Raw genomic sequence first — 19461 nt, 5'->3', positions numbered from 1 at the left:
AATTTGTCTGATTTTGCCAACTGGCTGAATCAATATCCTTAACTTTTAAGTTGTCAGATTTCATTTTACTTGGAAAGTTTAAAATCTTCATGGCTTTGCTTAATGAGTCATTTGAGAAGTGACACAGAAATAACATTTTGTCCCATCAAAAAAAGAAAGATCTTCCTTTAGAAAGGTGTTTCTTGTAGTGCTAACATCCTAGAATTAAAATTAAATGGGAGATAACATTTGGGTACAGATATAACGCTTCTTAAGCTTGACTGTTTTAAGAGAAGCTGTGCTTATTTATTTCACATTATCACTGGAAGTCAGACACATTGCTTTCTTTGAAATAGGTAAGGAAGATTTGTGTGACAGTATAAATCTTACTATGACTCAAACTCTTGCAGTTGTTTAAGGCAAGATCAAATCACCTAATTCGACCTCAAGAGAGTTGTTAAAAAAGAAAACATCTCTAAGCTTTGGCATCCAAGTTTATTTCTCTTCTAATGAACTACAACTGTGTGTACTTATCTGAACTCGGGCAGCAGTCAGCAAGCATCTGCTGGCCAGGAATGTATTAAGTAGAGAATTAACAGCTAGAGCAAACAGCAATTGCTGCAGAGAGTGGTATAATGTCGTAAAGTAACAGGAACACTTCAGAGAAAGCAGGAGCTTCCCCTGTTTCAGCAGAGCAGCGCATTGCCAAATGCAGAGTTATGCAAGTGCACCACAAGCGCTGTGACCATCCGTGCCGCGTGTGGGAAGCTCAGCCCGGCAATTACCCTGCGACACCCCCTGAAACGCGGGGCTGGGGCTGGGCTGGGCAGAAATGAAACCACAGAGCTGAAGGAAACGAGCAGCCAGCCACGGACACGAGCAGCCAGCCACGGACATGGCACAGCGAAGCACACACACCTCTGCTGCAGTGGGGAGCAGCCGGGGAGCTGAGCGCCAGCTGAGGGGTATGGAATGGCAAAAGCTGCCTTTGTTTGCTGCCTCTGTGTGAGCGACTCAGCGAAGAGACACTGTCTCTGTCCTCTGCCACTGGTTTTGCCCCACTGTACGAAGACTTGTATTGCAACATTTTCTACTGGCCATCTCCCTCTCTAGCTCATCCTGTCCCAGAAGTTACTAAGTTCGCAGCAGAGAAAGTTTCGCTCTGACTTCTCAGAAACCTAATTTGCAGAATGTGGCCACAGTCCTTCATTCCTCTTTAGGATTTTTTAGAACCAGATGTTTAGTGAATCCTTGATCCAGATAAGTTAGATACACCTTTTCACTGCATCTCACTGTATGAGACCAAGGAAGGGAAAGAAGTGGCACCTTGGAAATTCTCTATTTAAAATGGATCCTGCTCGCCAGCCTTGCTCAGTGTACTGTTTGTGGAAGCAGCTCTTATGACATGTGTCATAAGGACAGAACACAGGGTAAAAACTGACCTCTTTAATAAATTCAGTTTCATGGGAAACTAATTTTTTTTTTATATCTACAATATGCAAATACACATTTGTAATTATTTGAACATGACAATGAAAAGCCATCTGCCATCTGAGGGATGCTCCTAAAAAGGTAGTATACACCTACTGATACAAACATATGTTTCTTTTAAATGCACTGTTTCTAAATTTGCAGCAGACATTTTCTACACTCTAGGAATGTTTACTCAGTGGACCAGACCAGAATAAACTAGCTTCTGTTAGCCAGAACTATTATTCTTAAAGCTATTATCTATCCCCTCTACTCAAGTAATTTCTACCTATTCCCTGCTGGGTAAGAGAAGACTGACCATTACATGAAAGCAGATGTATCTTCCAGTTGGATGTGAAAGAAGTTCTAAAAATTCCAAAATGTAATGCAAACTTACCAACTCTATTCCCTGTGGAAAAGGAGTGTCTTCCCAGTCCTTCTGAGGAAACCTCTGTATTATTTTCCCCAAACCTTCTGTTGGTCCTGCTGAAAGATAAAAATTCTGTTACTTAAAGGCAAACTGCTGAAATTTAAATCACCACACATTTAAGAATATTTTTAGAATATACCTATTATTAGGAAATTTTTCACCACAAGAGGCAGAACAGGCTCCTCAAATATGTCTTGCATACCACAAAATAAGTACAACCTTAAAGGTTCTCCATCAGTAACACGAGGAGTCATGGCATGAAATGAAGCCAAGAGCTGCATTCAGCCTCTGCCCATCATGTGTGTTTTCAAAATGACAGGTGATTACTGATAATTCTAGTATCTCTATACAAAAAGTAGTAAGTTCAAAACTAATATAACAGATAATGTGATATTTACAAAAGAAAGCACACAGTTGTCACGTGAGACCATGAAGAGGTCTTCCAAAAGAAGCCTACAGACTGAAAGAAGATTAAAAATCCATATGGTTCATCCAGGACACACTAGCTCCTTGCCAGTACTTATTGGTTTCCTTGGACAAATCAGCAGTGGTTTTCCACACAGAAGGATGTCATGAAAAGCTGCTAATTTCTGATAACTTCTCTGATGCAACTGTCTTCTTTTTTTACCCATTCCTTTTCTGGAAGGCACAATGGTACAGAGAGAAAGTCCTTGGGAAACACCGCAAATACACCACCACTGAAGCATTGCATCATCCTGAATGGTACAGGAACGCACTACAAACATGAATTCTGTTCTTCACCTTCTGAAGTCCTGGAGTAAGTACTGAAATAATCGTAACTTTCTTTTCCATTATTTTTTTACTGGATTTTAGCTCTGGGATACATCAACAAATGAACACAACAAAATGAAAGCCATTTTGACATTAATCAATACTATCCTGAAGGAATGATGAAAACTAGGATCATCCAGAACTGAGCAATGCACAAGATAAAGTTTGCAAACAACAGCCGCCAACTTATGTTTGCCACGTTTAACAAACGACCCCTTCAGTGAAGAAGCTTTTCCTAATCTACAACCTAAACCTGCCCTGGCACAACTTCAGGCCATTCCCTGGGGTGCTGTCCCTGGTCACCACAGAGCAGAGATCAGTGCCTGCCCCTCCTCTGCCCCTCACAGGGAAGTTGTACCTGCACTGAGGTGTCCCCTCAGTCTCCTCCTCTCCAGCTGAACACACCAAGTGCCCTCAGCTGCTCCTCACACGGCTTCCCCTCAAGGCCCTTCACCATCTTCACTGCCCTCCTTTGGACACTCTCTGATGGCTTCATGTCTTTTTTACATTGTGGTGCCCAAAACTGCCCACAGGATTCAAGGTGAGGCCGCCCCAGTGCAGAGCAGAGCGGGACAATCCCCTCCCTCGCCCGGCTGGTGATGCTTTGCCTGATGCCCCTAGGACATGGTTGGCCCTCCTGGCTGCCAGGGCACTGCTGACTCAGATTCAACTTTCCATCGACCAGCACCCCAGATCCCCTTCCATGGCACTGCTTTCCAGCCTCTCATTGCCCAGTCTGTACATGCATCAGTGGCAAAGCTGAAATTTGCAACCATTTAAAACCCCTTTTAATAGCAGACCCACCAAATTCAATTGGATCACCTTTTCTCTAAAATAATACTACAATTAAAATTGAGGTTAAACATTACAAGTTTTAAACATTTTTCTTGGAAAATTCTCAAAGCTATACTTTGATATTATGAGGCAGTACAAATTACGCATTAGTAGTAGCAGTCCATGTGCTGCTTCCTCCGCAGACACCCAAGCAGCAGCAATGAATACATTATTCTCCTGACTTTACCACAGAAAACAATTTTCAGTCTGACACAATTCAAGTCTACTAGCATAAATCAGTGTTAAGGTGCAAAAAAAATAGGCTTCCTTTAAGCTGCCTGCTAATTTACAGTTTGAGTTTGCTGCTGTATCTCAAAACTCACCATAATTTTTTACCAAGTATTTAGGTAAACCCAATCTGATGGTTTATTAAGAAGCATTTTCTCCAGTTTATGAATATTTACACTTAACGTTCTGTGACTGTCTCTTGAAAATAATTTAGGAACAGATGTTCTTGGTACAATGGGCATATCAAGTACACAGAGCAGACTCCCAAGAGCAATCTTACCCCCACAAAAGCACATACTGATTGTGATTCCCCAGGGCACCCTGCTGAAGAACTGCAATCAGACTGGGTTAGCTATGAGATCTAAGCAGCAGTAAAAGATGAAATCAGCAAGTTAAAAGGTAAAGGACACATCCCGTTACAGAGAAGCTGCAGAGATGCCCAGCAAGCAGAGCTAGGATGTACCAGAAACCAAGGAACCAATATAGGCATGGTTACAGCCTCAGTTTTGGTAAGGAAATGGAGCTCCCTATCTATTAGACTGTAGGAACTGAATAGGGTCACCAGTCACTTATTTCACTTGTTTAAGATCAAGCGTTCCCCTTGTGTACTCTTTCACAGCATCTTCTACTGAATTATCACTCTTCTCCCCTCCACCATTTCATCTCAACATCCTTCCAAGATGAGGAGGCATAAATGCAAAGGCTTTACCATTCCCTCCCTAAACAGCTCTGGGAAGAGCAGAGCGCCACACACCTTCCCTCCTAAGGCAGACAAACCCACTCCAGCATTCCTTCCTTCCTCTACAGGCATCCAGTCTCTGTTTCCCCTTTTCGTGTAAAAAAATAACAGAACAGCTACATTTTCAACTAGATATGGCAGGAATTGATATGTATTTTATTGCCAGCATGCAATAAGCAGCCTTCACCCTTCTGTGTTTTCCTCTTACCCTTCACCTTTGGTACCCCACTCAGAGAACTTGTCTTTCCTTTATGCAGTCACCTACTTGACAGTTGCTACTACTCTCCTTTTCACCCCAAGAGGGCTGTCACCTCATGGATTCGGTATCAGAAGTCTCAAATTACCACGTTACCTACTTTTCTAAGTCATATCTTTATCAAACCTCTTCTTCCTAGAGTTGTCCTAATGTTGGCAGGTGGCACAAAGAAGAGACAGCAACAAATGCATCCAAGGCATCAGTGAGCACCAACACCTTGCAGGCAGAGCAGGACTTGTGGTTGAGATGCCAACAGCAAGAAAGGACAGAAGGCACAAGGTGAACCGACGTATCCAGACTTCCCAGAAAAGGAAGCAGCAAAGAATTACAGCAGCAAACAGTCCCTGCTATGTCTGAGCCCCCTAAATTTCTCTGTGAGAACACAGGCGAATTTATCTTTTACTCCGAATGCAGATCTCAAAAGACTGAAATCTGTGACACTGTCAACTACACTTATAAATAATGAAATCCAGGAAAGTAGCTCAAAATGTCTTCTATTTAGTCATATTTTGAAGCTATCAATCCTTCTAGTTCTCTTTTTATTTGACTGCTACAAAGATCCTCCCTACATTCCTACAGAAACTTCTTTTAATTCAGAATGAAGAGATGCACAATTTTGCTTTTAAATTTTTAATAGTGTCTCCTTTATATCAAAAGGTTGTCAGGTTTTTTAGGTTACTTCCCTTAGAAGGCCACTAATGCTGGCCACCAGTATCAGACTTTAATGTATGTAATTCTATTTCGCTTTCTAGAAGGATTCTAAACCTCTGTAGGAATTTACTTGATAGAAATGCACTTCTGAACATTTTCTGAAAGCCAGAATGAACTTCTTATGCCACCTGAACTTGCACTTCAGTTCACCTCTGGGATCAAATGTCTTGGAGGTCACTGTTGGGAAAACACTCTTGAAAAATAGGAATATGTTCTATCTCCCTCTAGTGCAAGTGCAACTGATTTGGTATCCAAGTTCTCAAAAAATTTAGAAAAGGATCCTTTTCCAAACAGCTCACAGAATCCTCAAAAAGCTTTCCGGTTATTAAACAAAGTTAAGGCCCACGGCAGTAAAGATAAATCTTCAGGAAATCATCAACTTAAATACAGAGAAAGTTCAAAGTTTAAAAAAAGAGTTCATGGAAGGGTGCATGTACAATATACCACAAAAATGCAGCATTATAAAGGGAAAAAAAATAGATCTGTATCCAAGATATGAGCATTAGAAAATAAGTATTCACATCCATCAGATGTGAATAAAACCAAAACTCCAACAGAAAAGGCACCGTTTAATCCTTCTACAGAAAAGTCCTGTGATAGAGATTTACAAATCTACTAATAATCCATAAAATCTAACTATTTCACATGATTTCTTAAATTGTATACAACACAGATAGATGGAAAACACTCTTTCCATCCCACTAAACTTTGGTTGGCTTGGGGGGATTGTTGGTTTTGCCTTTTCTTCTTTTTTTTTTTAATGAACCTGCAATCCTCCAAAATCAAGGCAATTCTTCAGAATATCACAGTTTTGTATGTTTGCAATTACGAAACAGAATTCACTGTAACTTTGATAAATTTGGAAAATAAATAGAATTATTCTTCTCAATTACAGAAATAACTTGGTGAAAAGTTTAGACCCAGAATCACTTGAAAGAATCTCCAAGCTACAGGCAGTGAGGACCTGGCCTGCTCTTGCCAGAAGAAGCTGCTAACTTGGATTGGAAGTGTACCTTACCCAAACACAGAATTTCCATTTATTCCTTACACAGAAACAAAAAGATAAGCAGAAAAGGTCTGTCTGACAGACTGACTGTACTCCTTCCCATGAATGCAAATAGAGGTAAATAAAAATGCTTAATTCTGCTACACAAGGTTAAAACCTGTGCAAGAGAAGACCCAGAAGCTGCTCTTCTATTTAATAACAACACCAATTCAGTACAGTCTGCTCACCACATTTTCCCAACACTTTATAGCTCAATTACTGTTGATTCTCTGTTGGCATTTTTCAATCCAACTAGTTGCATGACAGCAGAATTGTACTGAATCCCTGAACCCCATGGTTTGGGGTGAGGGGGTGTGACCGATACCTGCCTTCAGCTGACTTCTGTTAAATCATCCAACTTCCAGCACAGAAGTTATGTCTGAAGATAACAGGTTATTCAAGAGGTGGCTGCAACTCAACACTTAAGTGAATTTGCATTCTCGACTGCTTTAGCACAACAGGCAGAAACAGAAAAAGAACAGTAATCTGCTCTTTTGATTTTGAAATCTGGGATTTTCAACAACTATCATTTGTTGCAATATATGCTACTGGTAACTGCTGACAACTCTGCAAAAATCTCAAGGCCACATGATGACAAAACAAAAAAAAAGGTGATGAAGGTTTTTCCATTAATAAGTTTCATATTTCAACCACATTCCTTCCACTGTATCCAGTTTTCTTTCAAGCCCTTTTTATTAATTAACACTAAAAGGACATTCCTCCAATATCCAAATGAAACTGCCATTAACTAAAGCCAATTAAACAAATGTGACACCACACAGTGAACAGCCAGTGAACACCAGCAGCAACCTCCTCACTGGCTGCTCGTATCTGTTTTACATATCACAGATCTACCAAGATTTCAGAGGTTTTAAGAACATTATGAAGAATTTCTTCACAGAAAGGGTGATCAGACATTGGAATGGGCTGCCCAGGGAGGTGGGGGAGTCACTGTCCCTGGAGGTGTTAAGGAAGGACTGGATATGGCACTCAGTGCCATGGTCTGGTTGACATGGTGATGATCAGTCAAAGGTTGTACTTGGTGATCTCAGAGGTCTTTTCCAGCCTAATCGATTCTGTGAATCTGTGAACTGGCACTCATTAGCACTGACACCTTGTTTTTAAATCAGAAAATACGTCAATGGCTTCAGATAACCACAGCCAGTTAGAAGGACCTTTGCATCACCAATAAAAGCATTCCTGTCTCTTGGTATCCTTTCAAATAACGTGCAGGCTGTCCCCAAAACCATGGTGGAAAGTCCATAGCTAGCACTGCTGACTGAATTCAAATTAATTAGACAAAAGCTTCTGGAGGTTTTTGAAACCACTTACACCCAGATATACAATACACACCTCTCAGACAACAAACTACTTAATGCAGTTCATGTGTGTGAGCACAGCACAGACAACCTGCATATTACCAGCGTGTTCCATGTAAACCAGTAATTGCTCTCACTATTTATTATATATACAAAACATGCCTGGCAGTAACAAGAATTCAGAAGACATAATTCCAAAAAAAACTACTGCCATTATTGTCCTTAAAACCATAAATAGACCCATATTGTTATCTTACAAAGTTACTCCTGTGAAAGCAAGACTATCCCTATATTTCAAGCACTTTGCATTTTCTTTCTTTCATTTTGTAGTAGAAGGGGGTTTTTTTGTCATATAAAGTGCAAAAGTTGTAAAGATATTGCAGCAATTTTCAAAGTTGTAATTTTACACCTGTGGCAATGAATAGCACTTTCATTTTCACTAAAGGTGACAGGTAATAATAATCACCATCATCACCCCCATCCAAGAGTATCTCTATCTTCAAGATGGCTTAACTCTTTAATCCACTAGAATCAAAGCTGACTACAAAGTAAATCAGGTTTCAAATTTTTAGACCTTTCCCTCTTATCCCTGTACAAAACATACACACGGTGAATTACCCAAGACCAAACCCCAAATTTCAGCCTGTAAGAATTGTGAACGAGCACTCTATACCCTAAGCTAGTAAGGAAAAAGTAACTTTTCTCCCCAGCTAACTTTTTCTGATCTGCCCTTTTTCTCCTTTTCCTTTTCCCATATTTTCCTTTAAACAATACAAGCATGAAACACATTAAAATTCTGGCATAATTTGCTGGTTCCTGAACCCTAGTCCCCTAAACTCCCTTCTTATATAAATCTTTCCCCATGAAAGGTCACATGCCATCTCTTGCTTGCCCTTGAAATTCCAGAAGCGAGCTGTTAATGCAACTTACATTCCAAATTAATGAGAACTGTGATAAACTCTGTCTTTTCAGTTACAAACTCCTGATAAAAATGCATTTGAGCACTAAGTATTATTAGCCATACACACAAAGCTTTGAATGGAAGCGCTTTGGTGATCTGATACAAAAGGTACCATTTTCAGGTGTGCGAAGAAGAAACATTACAGGTCACAGAGAAAGAACATCTGTAGCTATGCCACAGAAATTACTTTAAAAATACCATTATAGATCCTACACGCAAAGGTAATAAATAATTTCAGTATTTAGAAGTACAACTTTAGATGTTGGGAGTTAAAAACACGCTGTCAATGTGAAAGATGTGGAGATGCACCATTTATCCTTTTCAAAACTTAGTGCTAAAGACATCACTAAAATCTGCTGTGAGGTAAAATTTTTTCATATCAAAGTTCTTAAACAATTTGAAAACAGCAGAAGTTTTAAACTACCCAGGATTCTTGTCACTTTTAGGAGTTCCAGAAAAGCTCTTCAGGGAAGCATGAACACAACTCATGTTCCATCTTGTATCTCCATTTGTAAAAGGGAACAGAAATGTGCTGGAGGTCTCCCTGCACTTTAAAAACATCACCACAGAAATCTTGATGCCAGAAGACAGAAAAATCACAGATATCCCCATTTTAACTCAGCCCCTTTACAGAAGTCAGAGCTGAAACCCAAGTGAACAAAAGGCCAAAGGAGAACTAACATTAAACACCTAGAAAGGAAAATATTTCTTTGAGAGGCCTAAAACACATGGCATGATGTTCTGAAAAAAATCTGTCCAAGTCCATTACAACACAGGCCATGTGCATCCTAAAGCCTGGAGTAGCCTGGACATGGACATTGACATCAAGAGCGTTTAACTCAGATGTATTCTAGAGAATAAAGACTTTATTGCAGCCCAATGGCCACAGAAGGTTAAACAAAATGCTGGCACGTTCAGGAAGATGGAATGAAGATGGGCTTTGCACAGTGACCACAGACACTATTTGTACAACTGTCACAACTCATAGTCAGTTCATCTTAATCAGGTCAAAGAAACACATGCAACAATCCCGGGAATTTGAACGACAGACGTTCTGGAGGCTTGCCATATTATCAAGGATGCCACAAATAATAGGATAAGACGATCCTCAGGCCCTTTTCTTTGTAAACAGGAAAAATTTGTTGAACTTAGCAGAAAGAAAAAAAGAAAAAAAAAGTAGCATTTCAATCTTCCCCCCAAATATATTGGCACTGCTAGGCAGGACTACCTGAAATACTTGGATGGTCCAAAATCCTGAATGCCTCGATATTTATTTGACTTTGGTACTTCTGTAATTTGCAGTGCCATTAACCCATCTTATACACAAGGGAAGGAAGCAGAGAAAAAGGGATCTGCACACCAAGGATGTATAAAAAACAGGCTCAAGTGACCTCACCTGAATCTTAGATTAGCACCTTATTCACAGGATCATCCTTCCCACTATTGCAATACATGTTCTCCTAGGCAAGTTAATGATATCTTCATTACTCCTAGGTATTAGAAGTCATTTCTATGCTTTGTAAATAAAGGAGGAAAACTATTCTAGCTTTTAATTAGGTTAAAGCAGGTGGCAGAGGGGGGAATGGCAAAACATGCCATATTTCATTCCATTGAATCAACTGGTGTTCCTGCTGAAAGAAGGTTAGTGCTTACTACTCAGTTAGGAAACCACTATAAAAGGTTTGAAGAGACAAGGGAAAATTCACATTTATGGATGGAATTCATCCCCTGAAGTTGTATCAATGGCAAGCGAAATGAAAATGGGTAAGTACCATAAAAAGCAGAAGAGGAAGTAAACAGAGAAAAAAGCACGGGCAGAAGGAAGAGGAAGAACAGGGGATGTCATAACTATCCCCATAGGTCAGATGCATATTTAGCTACTGCAGCAGTGTCCCTCTAACTCTTCTCAGTAGGATACAGCACATCAGCACTGGCTGATGGTGCACACAATGACTGGGTCAGCCAAGGCTCCATTAGTGTCCAACCCTTCTGAAAAAACATACCAAACATCACAAATTCAGTATCACCCTCGGAAAACCATCAGCCATGCAAGGTGCTGTCTCATTCTGAAAGCCCTGCTTTAGAACAAAACTGCAGTGACCAGTGGCAACGATCTCACTGACATTTTTCAACTGTGAGTTCTGTAAGGAGCTGTTCCTTTTTGCTGCCGTTGCACCCACAGTCTTTGAGAGCTCACGCAGGAACTTCTGCAACGGCATGAACTGTCCTTGAGAAAGCTTTTCTGGTCTATAACCAATGATGGTGCCAGAACCCTGCATCATCCTCCACTTCTCACTAGCATTCCAACTGCCCCAAAATTTTACCTGGGTAAGTAACTGATAAATTAAAGCAGCTTGGCTGCAATAGCTGGGCCTCAGGACTCTTCCTTCCAAACATAAGTTTGGGACATAACACCCTTCTGGACAAACACTGTGTTTCTGCGGGGTGGACAGTAACAGGGCTTAGCAAAAGTCTTGAAAGAAAACAACAGACAAAAAAGCAACAATTAATGTTAAATAATTTTCAAGTAATCCCCTATCCAACGGTGGGCATGACATTCAAGAAATCGGGGAAAAGGCTTGGGCAGCTGGCAGGGAGAAAGTTTCCTGCTCACTGACAATTCCCCTTCTTGTTTGCAAACAAATCACTTTTGCCAGCTTCTGCATAGGAAGGGAAGATCAGACTTCAAAATAAACATGCTTTGTTAAACAAACAGTCTTTTGAACACACCGGACTGAAAAAGACTTCCCAGCTGTCTTGGAAAAAATATTTTTAATTTATTTTCAAGGAAGGTATAAAAAACAGGATGCCAAAACCACACTCAGCTTTGTACTCTGAATCAATGTCTTAAGTTTCTCAGACTACTCACAATAAAGAAAAAAAAAAAAAGAAAAGAAAATGTAGTCAGCTTCTCAGTTCTAACAAATTATGTATACTGCTCTAACTAATTATATATACTGCTCAGCTTTAAAAATAACACTGCCCTATCTACTAAATATGATTTCTGTTAGCAGCAAGTTATCTTCCCTCTACAACCATCCTTTGGAGTTATCTTTAACAGAGATATCCAATAAATAAAAATTTAGCTCCACTTTGAAATTTCCTAAACATAACTGTAAGATTCTAGTTTTACCAAAATAATGTTACATTTTCAATATTATTATTTCAACACATTAAATCAACACCCATTTCAGCATAGAAAATTTGAATGCATTAAAAAAAAAAAAAACCAGCCTGAGTAAATACTTCTCTTCTACCTTTTTTCCTTTCTGTATGGTTGGTTTTTTTAACCAAGCACAGATGGCAAGGTTACAATAAGTTTACAGATATTTACAGTCCAGAGATGTAAGCTGCTGTAACTGTTATCTGATTTTGCTGAGTATAAAGAAAGCTATTCATATTCTAGAATTCAGCAAAGAAACAACTTCACGAAAAGCTTTCTACATTTAACTCTTAAAGAAGTATGTTCATGCGCTGAAACTCATTTTTCTAAATCGCTTTACAGGAAAATAATAGGTAAGGAAAATTATCTATAACAGTTCTCTGTATCGGTATTTATTTACAGGATTCCTGAATATGAATATTCAGGTCTAAATGCAATAATTAAAACAGACTCTTAAATTAAAAAATTAACCAAGTGTTTCGGCATATTTAAGTAAATCAGGCTTTAACCTCTATTATGTGGGGGAGTTTTCCTATTACATTTTTTTTTTTCCCAGGAGCAGAGTGCAAACAAAGCTAAACTGGTACTGGAGGGAAGGAAGCCCAGATTTATCATTTTACTGACTATAAGCTGTTTGTTCAGATATATAAAATAACTTCTGCAAGCATGATTTGCCATAGTCAGAAAAAGTCATTATTAGATCTATGAACTACATAATACAGATAAAAATCCTAAACAATATTCAGACTATCAAACTGAATGTGGAAACATGCTACTGTGCTCTACTGAAAATGTTAAGAATACAGTTTAGGGTTTGTTTTTTTTTAAATCTTCATCATTCATACTTGTGTGAACATTGATAAACAAAGTTATAAACCAATGCAAAGAGAGATTCCTTCTCTGACATTCTGTGGGAATAGGAGAGAGTCATGTGACAAAGTAAAAGATAAAATGCTGCTCAAAGTAATTCCATTTTAAGAGCCATCTAGAGTATCATAATAAATTATTCATTTTGAAAACCCATACATATACCATAATGAAATTAAAATTTTAATGAGTCCTTTCAAGACCTCCAGAATGTAGGCAAGCTGCAGCCTAAACCCTAAACAAAAACTCTGAAGAAGCTTCCTAACATTGCAATTCTACTTTCATTTTAAAAAGTGGTCAACAAAAAATAAAGGGGGAAAAAAACAAAAGAAAACCCAAAAAGATCCACAAAACTTCACTACAGAAACACACTAAAAATCTGGATGAGATGAGGAAGAACAAGTAGCACTGTGAGTAACAGGCTACTGAAGCCTAAATCCCTGAAAGCCTTGATCCCACGCAGAACCTCAGTCTAAGGCTCTGATAAACTCCTCTGGCATCTGCAGCACCTGCTCCACACAGCCTGCTGTGCAGCACCACTCCTACTGCCCTGGAAGCTCTGTCTGACTTGGAATACTTGTACAGTTCTCCTATTGGTCCAGCAGTTTCCCAAAAACTTGCCCGAACTCAGAGCTCTCAGTATCTGCCAAGCTGCTCTTTGCTCTCCAGGATACCTTCACCCTCCCCCAGCGGGTTTCCTAAGGAAATGAGGTTCCTGCAGCGCACACGGTGCTGTCTGTCAGCTTCTCTCCACCCCCTTCAACTCTCGCCTGTAAGCACACTTACAGGAAAAAAGCAGAATGCCAACCCTGAAGTATATCAATAAGATGAAGTTACTATCAAATTTAATCCATCACCACACTTCTTTTTGTGTTGCTTATCCTAAGATCCAACTATTTTATAGAAACAGTGCCTTGAGTTCAACAAATGCTTCCCCAGCTAATGCATATGGTAACAGAATATTTTTAGATCTACTCTGTTTGGGAGAGTAAGACCAGTAGTAGCTGGACACATAGGCTGGACTAAGCACACAAGACTGAGGTTGACTCTCCTTTTATAAAAGATGTGTAAACTCTTGGACAAAGACATTCTTGGGCAAACAATGAGACTTCCCTTGTATCCAATGGTCTGAACGAGCGGTTTTGTTTGGGGGGGGGGGGAGCCAAAGAGCTCAAATTCAGTCATAAAGAGCCCTGAAACAAAATGTCTCATAAAAATGGTGATTCAAAAGTGTTCCCCAGTAAAAGACAAAGATTTCGTGCCTACTGCATGTTGAAATAAAAAGTGGAAACAATGAAAAGCAAATGGGTTCTCAACATGTACATAAAATTACATACTTTCCCCGTTAGAGAGATGCATAAACAACCACTAAGAGGAACACAAATACTTTTTGCTCAAAAATTACAACTGTTTGAGTAACACCATTTAGACCTGCTGTCAGAAGGACTTCGAGTAAACAGATTGCAAGAGGAATCTTGTCCCTACCACAGCCTAGTTTTGAAAAAAAGATAAAATTAACTTGCCAGCGTGAATTATCACCTGAAAATTCTGCTGATGAGAAAAACTGTCACTGCACAAGACCAAATGTGTCTTCTCAAGCATTGACTTGTTTCAGAGGCACCACGGAGTCGGATGTATCTAATTAACAGGGAATGCAATGTTGCAAAAGAGTAAGCAAAATAGTTCCCAGAGCTGGCTGATAACTGCACTGCAGTGCAGGGCTCCCCAACACACAGACCCATGATAACTGAGAAGAGAGTGCATCCTCTGAGAGACGTAAAGAAGATTCTGGAAAGATTTTCCATCCCGTGAGGAAGAGCAAACACAGCATTAAAAGACAGTTCCAGTTACACCAACCTCATGTATTTTTAATCAGAAGATTTAGACTCTGTATTTAAAGACTAATCTTTGCTACAAATCAGACATCTTTGTTCCCTTTTAAACCGAATACATTCTACCTTTCCTTAAATCTTTATACACCTTTTAAAGTTAACTGACCTACGGAAAGAACACAGCTGTGCTAAGAAAAGAAACATGAAATTATAGGTTTCATAGCTTCACGTATCTGACCTCTAAGCAAAAATACTGAAATAAATGGCCACAGCATTTCAAGTTACCTTTGTGAATGTTTTTTAAAATTTCTTGAAGAGCCAAACATTTGCAGCTATCTGTAACACATAAAAAGCTAATAAGAAAAGCATTTTTCCTCTAAAAATAAAAAATATCAACAAAATTCACAAATTGATATTTTAAAGCCAAGCCATTGGTCGCTACTTAGATGTCTCATTCTTATGTAAATCACCTGAAAGGTTACTCATACATCCAAAAATGCTGGCTCTTTCTACAAAGTTACATTAGTTAATCTCCTTGAATATCAGCTTGCTAATGAGGTAGACCTGCAGAATCCCTCTTTTAACATTATTATTGGTTTGATGCCAATGTCAAATCTTGCTGAGTAAATAAATTACGCTTACTGAAGTACGAGAAAACCAAAGAGCTTCCTCTAACTCTTCTACCAGGTATACAGGTGTTACTCGAGTTACCAATTGTAACCAGTCCCTCTTTGGTCAACACACTGCAGAGAATCCATGACACTGTTCCATTTCCACAGGAAGATCTCAGCTGAAAACTGTATTACCCTGCTCTCCACAGGAATAATCTTACCCATCCCTTCCAAGTTCCTGGGGCACACTGAGGTGTGGTCAACACACTCGGATGGCCTCCAGAGGGACTCGGACAGGCTCGGGAGGTGGGGCTGTGCAAACCTCAAGGAGTTCAACAAGGCCAAGTGCAAATTCCTGCACCTGGGTAGGGGCAATCCCAAGCACAAATACAGGCTGAGTGGAGAGCGGATTGAGAGCAGCCCTGAGGAGAAGGACGTGTGGGTGTTGGTCGATGAGAAGCTCAACATGACCCGGCAATGTGAGCTCTCAGTCCTGAAAGCCAAACACACGCTGGGCTGCAACAAAAGCAGCCTGGCCAGCAGGTCGAGGGAGGGGATTCTGCCCCTCTACTCTGCTCTGGTGAGGTTCCAGCTGGGCCCGTTTGAGCAAATCCAGAGGGCCACAAAGATGATCAGAGAGCTGGAGCATCTCTCCTACGAAGACAATGTAAGGGAGTTGGGAGTTGCTGAGCATGGAGAAGAGAAGGATCCAAGCAGACCTCGGGAGTGCCTTCCAGTACCAAAAGGGGTTACAAGACAACTGCAAAGAGACCTTTTATATGGGCATGTAGTGACAGGACAGGAGAAGATGTCTTCAAACTGAAAGGGAATGGGTTTAGATTAGCTATTAGGAAGAAATTCTTCACTGTGAGGGTGGTGAGGCACCGGAACAGCCTGCCCAGAGAAGGTATGGCTGCCCCATCCCTGGAAGTGTTCAAGGCCAGGTTGGATGGGACTTTGAGAAACCCGGTCTAGTGGGAGGTGTCCCTGCCCATGGCAGGAGTGCTGAAAGTAGGTGACCTTTAAGGTCTCTTCCAACTCAAACCATTCTAAAATTCTTAAGGGAGTCAAGGGGAAGGAATGCAAGAGCACACTGTTTCAAATATAGAAGAATGTAAAGGAAGTCAAAGTGTAAGGTCATGATTTAGTATGCAGCGCTTAGATACTCATAAATAGGGAGGAACTAGAAGCTAACATTCTTCAGCCTTTATTTTCACTAAATTAACTTGACCTTGCAAACTTTATAAGGTGGGATCCCACTAGTTAAAACACACCAGCACATGCACACACAAATCCCATAGTAGCTACTGAATTTTTTCATTAGAGGAACAGAATCATGTCAGCTGCAGATATGAAACTTTTTTACTTCTGGTAACTCTACTTTATATAAAAGAGAAGCATCTGCATCTATTTAGAAGCTATTAGTTTCTGAAAAACAAAACTTTCTTTCAAAATCTCATAATGACTGCTGCTGTGTTGATTGAGCTGCTTCATTAGTGTGATATAAAATACCTATCAATACCCCAACTGTAGATGCATCCCCGAACCTCAGTGCAGCAAACTGGGTATAATCCAGCAGTGGCCACATTGTGGGACATAAGAAAATGTGTACCATGAGGCTGTGTTGCCTTGAGTGACTCACAGAGGTGGAAGCCAATAGCTCATCCCTCACACTTCTTCTTTTTTGCCTATTAAATACATCATTATCTTGGACCATCCCATCTAAAGAGGAACTGTTTGGATTTCAAAGATTTTGCCTGCTAATTTGTCTTCAGTTTAACAGCTGCTCTCACAAGACATCTTTCTTGCGCCAGATGTCAGAACACAAAATTAATGTTACAACTTATAAGGCACTTTCCATTATAATATCACAACACTTGTAACAAAAGACAGATGACCTGTCAAAACAGGGACACCCCCCCCCCTTTTTACACTCAGTGAAAGATTAATTGCGTAAAACCACAAGTGACAGCGCTACAGCTACTTATGTCCAACTGCAATGTCTCCTCTAAGGGGTTCAAGTCCCTGTGTCCCCACACAGTTAAAACTCTCACAAAAGCCATTTTTATTAATCAGTACTATTGCCATAGAAAACAATTCTTACCACAACCTTTTCTGAGCTGTGGCCTAATAACAGGGATTCTTTAATGTTTAATAAGTAATTCTCTTTAGTTTTGTGGCGTTCTCATGTAGGTCACCTATAGAACATTTTCATAATGTAACAGTGAGAAGAATTCAGTGGTATGACAGGAACTAGATGGTGATCCTCCAAGAGCATTTTTGGTTATGCAGTAGTTTTGAAGAAAACATCAGCCAAGAACACTCTTACATGCTTCTGAAGTCCTGCCAGGATGTAAATTAAATGACCTAATAAGAATTCTAAGTCATAGAAAGCCTCACAATTCAGCTACTTGAGAGAGAACAAGGCAAATTACTGCGATTGAAAGAGACTTCTGCACCCCCCACAAAATATCGGGAAACAACAGAGGTGCAATAACTCCATAGGAAGTTCACTCCTCAAGGACCAGAGCCTGAGGAGTGCTCATGCAGCGCTGAATCCCTTGTCATGGGAGTCTGGAGAACATTCTAAGCAAATGTAACAAACACATTCAACCAGTCTTGAAAAACAAGGTGCATAAACACACGTGAAAGACCTCATGGCTAAGCAAGACCTTGAATTTTCTCTGCTCTTTCATACAAAACAGAAATAACAGAAGGTCAAAAATCAAAATTTTCTCACCTATATGGATTATCAGTGACATACCTTGTCTTTCTTTGGGCTATAAAGACTTTCAACAGTGGAACCAGAAGGACGTAAGCACGGCCAGACACTCTGATTTAATTGGGAGCATATCCAAGAAAGTTTGGCTACAAACACATTAAGGAGCAGAAGAGCTTCCAGTTGCTGTAGGAGGGAAAACAGATTGATATCCCACTTTCAACACTGTAATTAGAATGTGCTGCTCATGGTTTAGGAGCAAGATATTTTTATTTACATATCCCAGTTTGAAGCTGCACGTGGGTTGCTGGCAGGCACAACTCCATGTACTTATCCCCCCCAAAAATTTGCTTATTTAAAAGATAAAGACTGCATTATGTTACCTGTCAATCTAGTAAGAAGCAGTTGAGATTGACCATCTTAGATAGGTTATCACTCATTTCCAAGAGTGCAGAGCCCCACATCATTGACGTAAAATGCCTTTTCTAATGAAGACCACAGACCTTGCACAATATGACAGTCAAAATAAGCTTCACAACTGTCACAAAACACAACTGATGTCACTTTTTTTGGAGGATTCAGGGAAGGTCAAGTGCTGAACAATATTATCACAACAGATTGGAACAATGTTGACCCAGTGACCAAAGAAATCCTTGCCAGAAGAACTCAGAGTAACTCCAGATAGTTCAAGTCATCTGAGGTAACATTTGGTGCAATGAGTCACGTAAGATAAATGGGTCTTCTGTTTTAAGAAGAAGACATACTGATTTACCATAGTGGTTAGCTGAGTATGCAATCCCAGAACCAAACTAAAAGAATGGGATCAGTTTTATAGGAAGGGAACCTCTCCTCACTCTGGATTCAAGAATACATTCAGTTACTCCCCAACCTGTACAGCGTTTAAGCTTTTGCAGAACAGCTAACTCCAAAGACCAGTATCATCTAGATCTCCTTTAATAATTTCTGAAGAAATGTCCTGAAGACAACTTGGAATAAGAATTATTTCTGTCTGCTTTCAGCGGGCAAGAAGTCAAAGAAGAACAGCTTGGTCACTTCAGGAAAGCAATGTTAAATAATCTGACAGCCCCACTGCACTGAGCCAAAGGAACAAATCCCTTCGCTGAAATCAGCCTCGTGCTGCAAATGCTTCTGAAGCTGCAAGGTTTGGCTAAGATGAAGGATTAAAGCAAGTGACCACTTCCTTGAAAACCAGGTATTCCCCATTTACTCTGTGAGTAGTTAAGTGACAGAATTTGGAGACTTTCAGGGACAGAGTGTACTGGGTATAGCTGCAGTGAAGTTCATTTCCTTCACAGCAGCCTGTGTGGTGCTGCTGTGTTTTAGGTGAGTGAAACAGTGTTGATAGTAAACCAAAGTTTCAGTTGTCACTCAGCAGAGCTTGCACAGCATCACTCTGTCCCCTCAGCCAGCAGGGCTAGAGACTGGCAAGATGTTTGGAGGAGGGACAGCTGGGACAGTTGGCCCAAATTGGCCAAAGAGATATT

General features: G+C 40.1%; 1 protein-coding gene across 5 annotated transcripts in view; it reads right to left on the bottom strand.

Moving 5' to 3' along the window:
• Positions 1–19461, bottom strand: part of SBF2 (SET binding factor 2) — a 254794-nt gene that overhangs the window by 203895 nt on the left and 31438 nt on the right. For 3 of the 5 annotated variants that reach the window (XM_027884520.1, XM_027884515.1, XM_027884518.1), the window contains exon 2: positions 1847–1935. In XM_027884520.1, coding sequence (XP_027740321.1) covers positions 1847–1935 — 89 coding nt within the window. The remainder of the gene's footprint in view (positions 1–1846; positions 1936–19461) is intronic. The other 2 variants (XM_027884516.1, XM_027884519.1) reach the window with 1 other exon arrangement.

The sequence above is a fragment of the Empidonax traillii genome, unplaced genomic scaffold (genome assembly GCF_003031625.1).
Source record: "Empidonax traillii isolate 1590-97213 ecotype Southwest subspecies unplaced genomic scaffold, ASM303162v1 scaffold148:size1803964, whole genome shotgun sequence".
In the NCBI taxonomy this organism is placed as follows: Eukaryota; Metazoa; Chordata; class Aves; order Passeriformes; family Tyrannidae; genus Empidonax; species Empidonax traillii.
The sequence above is the reverse complement of the archived record's forward strand: the minus strand, read 5'-3'. Positions and strand labels throughout refer to the sequence as shown.